Source organism: Octopus bimaculoides, chromosome 28 (genome assembly GCF_001194135.2).
Source record: "Octopus bimaculoides isolate UCB-OBI-ISO-001 chromosome 28, ASM119413v2, whole genome shotgun sequence".
Lineage (NCBI taxonomy): Eukaryota > Metazoa > Mollusca > Cephalopoda > Octopoda > Octopodidae > Octopus > Octopus bimaculoides.
Genome location: NC_069008.1, coordinates 17,203,107 through 17,212,253, shown reverse-complemented (window position 1 = coordinate 17,212,253; position 9,147 = coordinate 17,203,107). Strand labels below are relative to the sequence as shown.

The following is a 9,147-nucleotide window of genomic DNA, read 5'->3' as shown; positions in this document are numbered from 1 at the left end:
TATTCTTTTTTACTCTAGGCACAAGGTGGCGGCGGCGGTGGCGACGAGGAGGAGGAGGAGGAGGTTGCTTCAACAAACCAAGACACCAGCCCCAACGCCATCACACTTTCAGATTGACCTTCAACTCTGCTGTGCATGTGCACTAAGTTTTAACGTTCCAGCTCACTTCCGCTGTTTACAGCAGTGCTTGGAAGGAAGATGTGTAGCGTGTGATCATCGCATTGACCATGACAGAGAAAGTTGTCATGGTGATACCTGCTCAGAGGCCTGTGCAAAGTTTCAGAAAGTGTATTAATGACAAAAGCAGAAAGAAAGCCATATTTACCTGGTGGTAGCAAAGAGGCGTTCATATTGGCTCATACATATTGGTATAGTGTTACGTATGAGGAGAGGCTTGATCTCCTCCCTGTCTAGCTTCTGTTTAAAGACCATGAATTCATGCAGCGTCGCAGCAGCCCTGGAATTAAGAGTACGATATTAATTGTTTTATATTTTACTTAGACTGTGGCCATGTTGGGGCACTGGTTTCAAGAATGTATCGAACCCCCCAGTATTTACGTTTTTAAGCCTGGTACATACTCTATTGGTCTCTTTTACCAAACCACTAAGTTTATCATCTGAAAGCTCCCACGTTTCAAGAGGAACCAAGGTGGACTTACCTCACAACCTGTTTTTCTGTGGGTTTCCACACAGAGTGGTCCAACGTGTAATAATTACTGTTAATGGCCAGGGGATTGCGGCCCATGAGGTAGATGTACTTCTCCCTGTTTGCAAGACGGAAATGGAAAGAGATTGGAGTTAATGTACGAGGTGAGTTCATTGTTTAAAGACAGGGTAGGCAGCAGGTATTGAAAAATTAAAATGTCGTTCATTATGAGAGGACATTTGAATAAATAAAATATGACAAATGACTGAGACCGTTGACAATATGTCGTGCTTGAGAAGAAGACCCATCAAGCCAAGTGAAATCGTAGTCGTGGTGGACACTGGTGACACACAAGTGGCACCTGTGCTGGTGACATGTAAAAGCACTCATTATGCTCTTGGAGTGGGTGGCATTAGGAAGGGCATCCAGCCGTAGAAACTATGTCAAATCAGACTGGAATCTGGCGCAGCCCCTCAGCTTACTATCTCAGGTCAAACTGTCCAACCCATGCCAGCATGAACAACGGACGTTAAATGATGATGATGATGGTGGGTTTTTTTCACTCACACACATAAACACACACACACAAGCACACACACACCATATACACAGGGGGTGGATTAAGTATCATCTGATACCGAAAGGGTGAGCCTCGGTGGAATTTGAACTCAGAACATAAAGAATGAGTAAATACCACAAGGCATTTTGTTCATTGCACAAACAATTCAGCCATTTTGCCTTCTTAGGTCCTCCAAATAATCCCTTCTACTATAGGCACAAGGTTTGAAAGTTGTGGGGGAGGGAGCCAGTTGATTAGATCGACTCCAGTGTTTCACTGGTACTTAATTTATCGACCCTGAAAGGATGAAAGGCAAAGTCGACCTGAGTGGAATTTGAACTCACTGCTTTTATGTCCTCCAAATGATAGAATACCAAAATGAAGGTCTCAACTAAGCGGGCCACGTCTGATCAGAAGATGGAACAATTGCGGGTGTTCACCTGTAACTAAGCAACAACATAAGGTATCACTTACCACCAATCTGTTACCCAGTTAGGGGTCCACCAAGATTTTAGGACCAAAATTTGTTGAAGCTTTGGACCAGGGAATTGGGCAAATTTCTGAAAAAGAAAGAAAATGGAAGAAAGCTTGAGAAAAAACATATCTACAATAATATCTAGAGGTATAGGGATGACTGTGTGGTTGAGAACCTTGGTACTGAACCACATGGTTCTAGGTTCAGTCCCTCTGCATGGCACCTTGGGCAAGTATCTTACTACTGTAGCCCTGGGCCGAGAATGTCTTGTGAGGGATCGAGTTCAGTAAAAAGAAACTGAAAGAAGCCTATCATGTGGATGTATATATATATATATGTTTGTGATGATGATGATGATGATAATGATGATGATGATGATGGTCATGATGTTGATGATGACAACGATGGTGATGATGATTATGATGATAATGGTGACAATGATGATGATGTAATGGTGATGATGACGAAGATGATGATGATGATGACGATGATGACAGTTGTGACAATGATAGTGATCGTGATGACGATTATGAATGCTGCGGTGATGACGACAATGACTATAGTAATGATGATGACGGTGATGCTGCTGATGATGATGATGATGATTGTGGTTTCCTTACCTTGGCTTGTTCCCGCAAATCTCTAACCTTGTCCGAGTCTTCCCCGTACAGTGGAATGATTGACTTGATAAACTTATCCAGAGTGTCGTTTAAAGCTGGCACGGGCAGTCGAGGGAGACTCTGCTGACAGTTATAGAGAAGGGGCGAGTGACCACTCACCAGCCTAACTAACATGCCCCACGATTTCGTCTGTAGTCCCTGAGAACGTGGCATCTCATCTGAAAGAGAAAAAAAATCCACATGAACAAATTAAAGAACAAGTGGATCATGGGAAATATTGTTGCAGTTGTTGCTGTGTCGATGTCATTGTTGTTTAGTCCAGAGAAAATCTTGCCTGAACAGACTGACACTTAAAGGTACTGTAACTATAACTGGCCACCAATGTGTCCTTTGGGGATTATAAGTCTTCTCTCCAGCATGTGGATAAGAAGAAAGCCACAGAGTTAGCCAACTATATCTGGGATCTGAAGGCCAACTGCACAACAGACACTGTCAAGTGAAGCATTGTGGAGCTTTACGTTTATATTCCTGTCACCTTTCTCATGTTTTCTCAAAGACCAGCTTCCTTTCCCATTTTTTGGCAGCAAAGACCAGCCATGTTACATATTTGAGTCTGAGAGATTGCTTAGAAACACACAGCATGCAAGACAAGCTAGTCAGGTTATACATGTTTGCACAGTACAAAAGTAGTGTGGTGGTGGTGATGATGACGACGACGATGATGGTGATGATGAAAATGACGATATTGATAATGATGGTGATGATGTAGCTACGTTTGTGGCTTACAAAATTTTGAATTCTTTAGACAAACTTCTAAAATATTCCCCATATTTTTTTCCAAGCATTTCTGCAAGTGAAATCCTTTCGCTCCATTATTTTTTTTATTCTTTGACATTTTGTCAAAATATCATCATTTTCACAAAATATTTCACAATGACCAGGCGGTTGTTTGTTTGTTTGTTTAGTTTTTGTTATCCTGTTGTGTTGTGGATTCATCTTTGTCACTTTGTTGAGAGTCCAACAATGGCAGAATTCCTTCAGGACACCTAAAACCACCACCACCATCGCCACCATCTCTACCTCTTTTCTTTCTCTTAGAGATGATCCTTTAGTCTTTGAGGTCTGTGATCCAGGCTGTAAAAGTGGTTCTATTTTAAGGTGATGTGGTGGTGGTGGTAGTATTAGTATTGATGGTAGCAGTGGAAGTAGTAGTGGTGGTGGTGGTGGTGGTGGTGGTATTGGTGGTGAGGGTGATGATGACGGCAGTGGTGGTGATGATGATGGTTGTCGTGGTGATGATGGCAACACTGGTGGTGGTAGGAGGTGTGAGAGAGTAATACAAAAACAAAACAAAAAAAAAGAAGAAACAAAAGCAAAAAAGAGTCAAATATTCCGAGACTTACACATCCATCCCCGATAGGAGAGGAGGAGCCGAAGGAGATAACGTCGAAAATAAAGCTGAACGATGAAGAAGAAAACTCCGACAATGAGGGCCAGGATTAGCTCGGACAGTCCATAATTGAGATCTGCAAAAAGACAAGATAAAATGGGAAGGAGTGTTTTAAGTCAGGAAAATGTATTGGTGGATAAAGCTGCTTTATTTGTGTATTAAGGGTACCATTGGTTTCATGTTAAGAAAATATCTTAACGATTTTCAAGTCAATCACATGGAGAAATTGGTGTTCATATACGTTTTGGATATATATGCATACATATGTATCTGTGTGTATGTGTGTTTGTTAGTTCCCCTTGGCAACTGCACCAGCAATAGCAGCAACAACACTTACCTGTCGGTAAATTTAAATAGTCGGCCAGTCTCCACAGGAAACTGCTGGGTAACGAAGTGTGACTGTCCTGAGCAAGGAGAAGGGTCAGCAGACCCACCATGAGTATTCCCAAGTTCCACGCCGACGTTGGCCATAAACCATTATAAATTAAATTTCTAGGAAGAAAAAAAAAAGAGATGAGAAAATTTGGTTATTGATGATTAATAGCAGAATCAGAAGATCATCGGAACGAATGAATTATGTTATTTAGAGCAGTGCTTCTCAAACTATCTGATGTGGCGCCCCGATAGTTTTTTTTTCCAATGTGCCAGGGACCAGTAATATTTCTTAGTAATATTAATTTATACCAGAAACAATATATATAATCTTTTCTACTCTAGGCACAAAGTCCAAAATTTTGGGGGAGGGGGACCCAGTTGATTAGAGCAACCTCAGTACGTAACTGGTACTTAATTTATCGATCCCGAAAGGATGAAGGACAATGTTAACCTCAGCGGAATTTGAATTCAGAATGTAAAGACACATGTATAATGAACATAATAAAAATTGACAATTTTTTTTTATCTTATATTTATTTTGTAAACAAATAAAACAATATTACATAAGCATTTTATAAGCATTTTAAAATGTTTTTTTCTTTTCTGGAAACTCGCCCCGTACCCTGCAGACCGGCACTGGTCCATGGACCACCACTTTGAATAGTACTGATTTAGAGGATCAGCATTACATACAAGAAGTAGCGTAGCCATGTTGTAAAGTTAGGGGGAGCAAGCACATAAAAAAAAGGCACCATGACACAAACCAGATAATCTGTGGTTGTGTGGTAAGAAGCTTGCTTCCCAAGCACATGAGTCTGGGTTCAGTCCCACTGCGTAGCATATTGAGCAGGTGTTTTTACTAAAGCCTCAGGCCAACCAAGTCCTTGTCAGTGTATTTTGTAGACGGAAACTGAAAAGAAGCCTGTCATATATATATATATCTGTGTGTGTGTGTGTATATGTGTCTGTGTCTGTTTGTCCCCTACTGCTCTAGGTTAGTGTGTTTACGACCCCCATGACTTAGCGGTTTCGCAACAGACACCGACAGAATGAGTACCAAACTTAACAAATAAGAACTCGGGTTGACTCATTCGAAACTGGAATTCTTCAAGGCGATGCCCCAGCGTGGCCACAGACAAATGACTGAAACAAGTAAATGGTAGAATACAGACCAATAAAAGAGTTAAGAACTAGAACACCCTCATGTCTTTAATAGAGCATGCTGAACAGGAAGGCCTGTGTGTGTGTGTGTGTGTTTTTTTGGGGGGGAGGTAGATCATATGACAATGTATAGAGAGACCTAGTTAATGACATTCCATCATGTGGTGTGTAGTTTTTTTTATTAGTAAACATAGGCAGACAGGCAGGCAGACAGGAAGAGAGAGAGAGATGGATGGATGTGTGGATGTTTGGATGGTTGAATGGTTAGACAGACAGAAATAGAAAGTGTGAGAGAGAGAGACATAGATAAATAGATAGACGGATAGATAGATAGACAGATAGATGGGTAGACAGATATAGATAAACATATGAACTGATGGATAGATAGATAGATAGGTAGGTAGATAGATAGATAGATAATGGAGTGTCAGACAGAGAATTCGTTGACGTGGAGAAGGCCTTTGACAGGTTTCTCTTTGGTTGTGATCAGGGTGTCACTGGAGAAACTTGGAATAAGACAGATAATATATATATATATATATATATATATATATATATATATATATATATATATATATATATATATATATATATACATACACGCACACATAAAATCAAAATAAGCAACAGGATATCCAGAGGTGATGCAGTACAATCATTTCAAGCGACCCCATTTAATTGAACAATGCAATCATTACATCAATTTAAATGCAGGGCTATCCTCAACTGCATAAATAAATAAATAGAATTCTCAATCAGACACATTAATATAATTTTATTCAATGCAACTGAGGATAGCCCCTGCATTTAAATTGATGTAATGACTGCATTGTTCCATTAAATGGATCCACTTGAAACGGTCGTACTGCATCACTACTTGATATCCTGTTGCTTATTTTGATTTTATATGTATTTACTCTGAGTTGTACAGGTAATACTGCACTGATTTGATGCTTCAACTTAAGTACCTAATTCAACCGAATCTCAATTATTTATACATACACACACATATACAAACACACACACATATATATATATATATCGCTGACATGGCCGATGACAGTACTGCCCGAGTGGCACTCGTGCCAGTGGAACGTTAAAGGCACATCCGATTGAGCTGTCCCAGCAGCGATGCAGTCCACCAGCAGAAATCAGAAAAACTTTTACATAGACTATATATTCGTACCCTGTTTGTCATTGTATCTGCACCCTCTGTTTTCTTTGGACTGATAGGACATAAAATGTAGCAGAAACAACCCCACAGGTCTGTGTGTATGAATTCTTTTACTCTCTTTTACTTGTTTCAGTCATTTGACTGCGGCCATGCTGTAGCAACGCCTTTTAGTCGAACAAATCGACCCCACGACTTATTCTTTGTAAGCCTAGTACTCATTCTATCGGTCTATTTTGCCGAACCACTATGTTTCGGGGACGTAAACACACCAACATCGGTTGTCATGCGATGGTGGTGGTGGTGGTGGTGGGACAAAAACAGACACACAAACATATACATGCATAAGTGTCTTTCGCTATAGCCTCGAGCCGACCAAAGCCTTGTGGATGGATTTGGTAGACGGAAACTGAAAGTATATATGTATATATAGCCTCGGCGCTCGAGGCTATAGTAGAAGACACTTGCCCAAGGTGTCACGCAGTGGGACTGAACCCAGAACCATGTGGTTGATAAGCAAGCTCCTTACCACACAGCTACTCCTGCGCCTTTTATTATACATACATATATTTATATAATGATATGATATAATAATAAAGTAAATGTGCCGTTGTTCAACCCTAAATCGGCCTTTATCGATATATAGGATGAAACTAATCCCAAATGTGACCGTCCCGTCTGCTTTTCTATATGCAAGACAATCCAGGGACATAATATCAATCTGTACGGCGTGATTCGAGGAAGGTTTGATAGCTATGTCTAGCAGGCCTAGCGACCACGTACGGGCTGCCTCGTTTGTTTGGCGAGATGTTTACGTGGAGAAACAAATAAAGAATCGCGAGTGAATAATATATTTTTAAAAAAACACGCAAAACAACAACAAAACGTCATGGCCAAATAACATATAAAAAGAAACGAAACGAAACCGAACCATAAACAAACATAGAAGAGGCGGAGGGGGGTGAGAAAGGTGGAGAGGAGGAGGATGGCCGAAAAGAAACGGAGAACGATGGAAGGTTATATGTAAACATTGAGATTAATTACTCACCTCGTCCTAAAGAAGCGCTTGATAAGTATTCTTCTCCATACCCTGAATACATCTCTGCTCGGGTATTTTGCATCTTCGTCGAGGTCCACCCTCGGTTGTGCCACAGCACTCCTTGCTTCAGCCATCCTCAAGACCCGTTTATGTTTTTAGGGGTTACTCCGTTATCGTTCTATTATTATTATCCCTTTTTTTCTTTTAATTATCGAAACAATCATTTATTTGGCATCGCGATGATTTAAAAAAATATACTATATAAAATCCAAAATATAAAAAAAGAATAAAAAAATATCAAATCAATAGATCAATATCTGTTGTGGTTTTCTTTTTTTGTTTTACTTCTTCTCCGGAAAAACACGAAGCACAAGAACTGGTTGTCAGAATATCCATGTAAATAAATATATTTTTTAATCTCTTTCTTCCTTTATTTCCTTGTTTACGATTAGAAACAAAACAATGACAGAACGACTAATATTAGACTCCGAGATAAGTTATCGTCTGACTCCTGGACTTTCTTTCTTTCTCTCTCTCTCTCCCCAACAAACCATGTGATGTGTCGGCTGCAACATCTTTACCTCAATGAGCTCTGTTCTACATATTAGCCAGTTACATATGCTCCATCTATCCTCCCTAAATCAATGAGCTCCGTTCTAGCAAATAGCCAGTTACTTCTAGCCTTCCTTCCCTCATCCTTCATCAATGAGCTCCGTTCTAACTATTAGCCAGTTACAGCTGATCTTCCTTCTCCTTCCTTCATCAGTAAGCTCTGTTCTAGCAGATAGCCAGTTACTTTATTTGTCTCTCCTTAATGAATGAGCTCTGTTCTAGTTAACAGCCAGTTGCCTTTGCTCTATCAATTTCCCCTCAATCAATGAGCTCTGTTCTATCTAAATGCCAGTTGCCTCAACGTTTCCCTACCCTTCCTTAATCAATGAGTTCTGTTCTAGATAATAGCCAGTTACTTCTACCCTTCCCTACCCTTCCTTCATCAATGAGCTCTGTTCTAGATAATAGCCTGGTACCTCTCCCCTCCCCTAGTCTTAATTAATTAATGAGCTCTATCCTAGCTAATAGCCAGTAACCTCTGCCCTGCCCCATTTCCTTCATCAATGAGCTCTGTTCTAGCTAATAGCCAGTTACCCCTGTCCTACTCACCCCCTTTTTCATCAATGAGCTGGGTTCTAGCTAATAGCCACTTACCTCTGCCTTATACCCAACTCTAAAAATGTAAACAGAAAAAAAAACAGGAAAAACATTAGAATGAAAGTAAAAAAAAAATATTAGAATGTGTGTAAACGTGTCAGTGTTTATATATTTTATTGGTTCAAATGTATGGTGTGTATAGTGTATCTATTAATATATGTGTGTGTTTCTATGTGTGCGAATAAATATTGTAAACATGTGTGTTTGTATATATATATAAACAATGTAAAGAAATATAAATATACGAATTTAAGCACACACACACATATATATATATACATACATTCATATATATGTGTACACACATACATACATGTATATAACTATATATTACTGCCCATCATCTCCTCCTGGGTCCCAGCTTAACTCCTTCTCTCTTGCGCATTTATGCTTTAATAAGCACTAAGAGACTCTTTTTGCATCCTCTCCCCCCAACCTGCGC

The 9,147-nt window shown here is 39.9% G+C and overlaps 1 protein-coding gene across 2 annotated transcripts in view; it reads right to left on the bottom strand.

Annotated features, from left to right (window-relative positions):
- Positions 1 to 8,511, bottom strand: part of LOC106881816 (carnitine O-palmitoyltransferase 1, liver isoform) — a 19,478-nt gene extending 10,967 nt beyond the window's left edge. The window contains exons 1-7 of one of the 2 annotated variants that reach the window (XR_008266957.1): positions 7,506 to 8,511; positions 4,088 to 4,242; positions 3,704 to 3,826; positions 2,301 to 2,518; positions 1,680 to 1,765; positions 660 to 764; positions 326 to 457 (exon numbers count right to left, since the gene is read on the bottom strand). Coding sequence is in view for 1 of the 2 variants with exons in the window: in XM_052977441.1 (XP_052833401.1) it covers positions 326 to 457; positions 660 to 764; positions 1,680 to 1,765; positions 2,301 to 2,518; positions 3,704 to 3,826; positions 4,088 to 4,242; positions 7,506 to 7,630 (944 nt within the window). In the remaining variant the exon portion in view is untranslated. The remainder of the gene's footprint in view (positions 1 to 325; positions 458 to 659; positions 765 to 1,679; positions 1,766 to 2,300; positions 2,519 to 3,703; positions 3,827 to 4,087; positions 4,243 to 7,505) is intronic. The other variant, XM_052977441.1, reaches the window with a different exon arrangement.
- Positions 8,512 to 9,147: the final 636 nt, after the last annotated feature.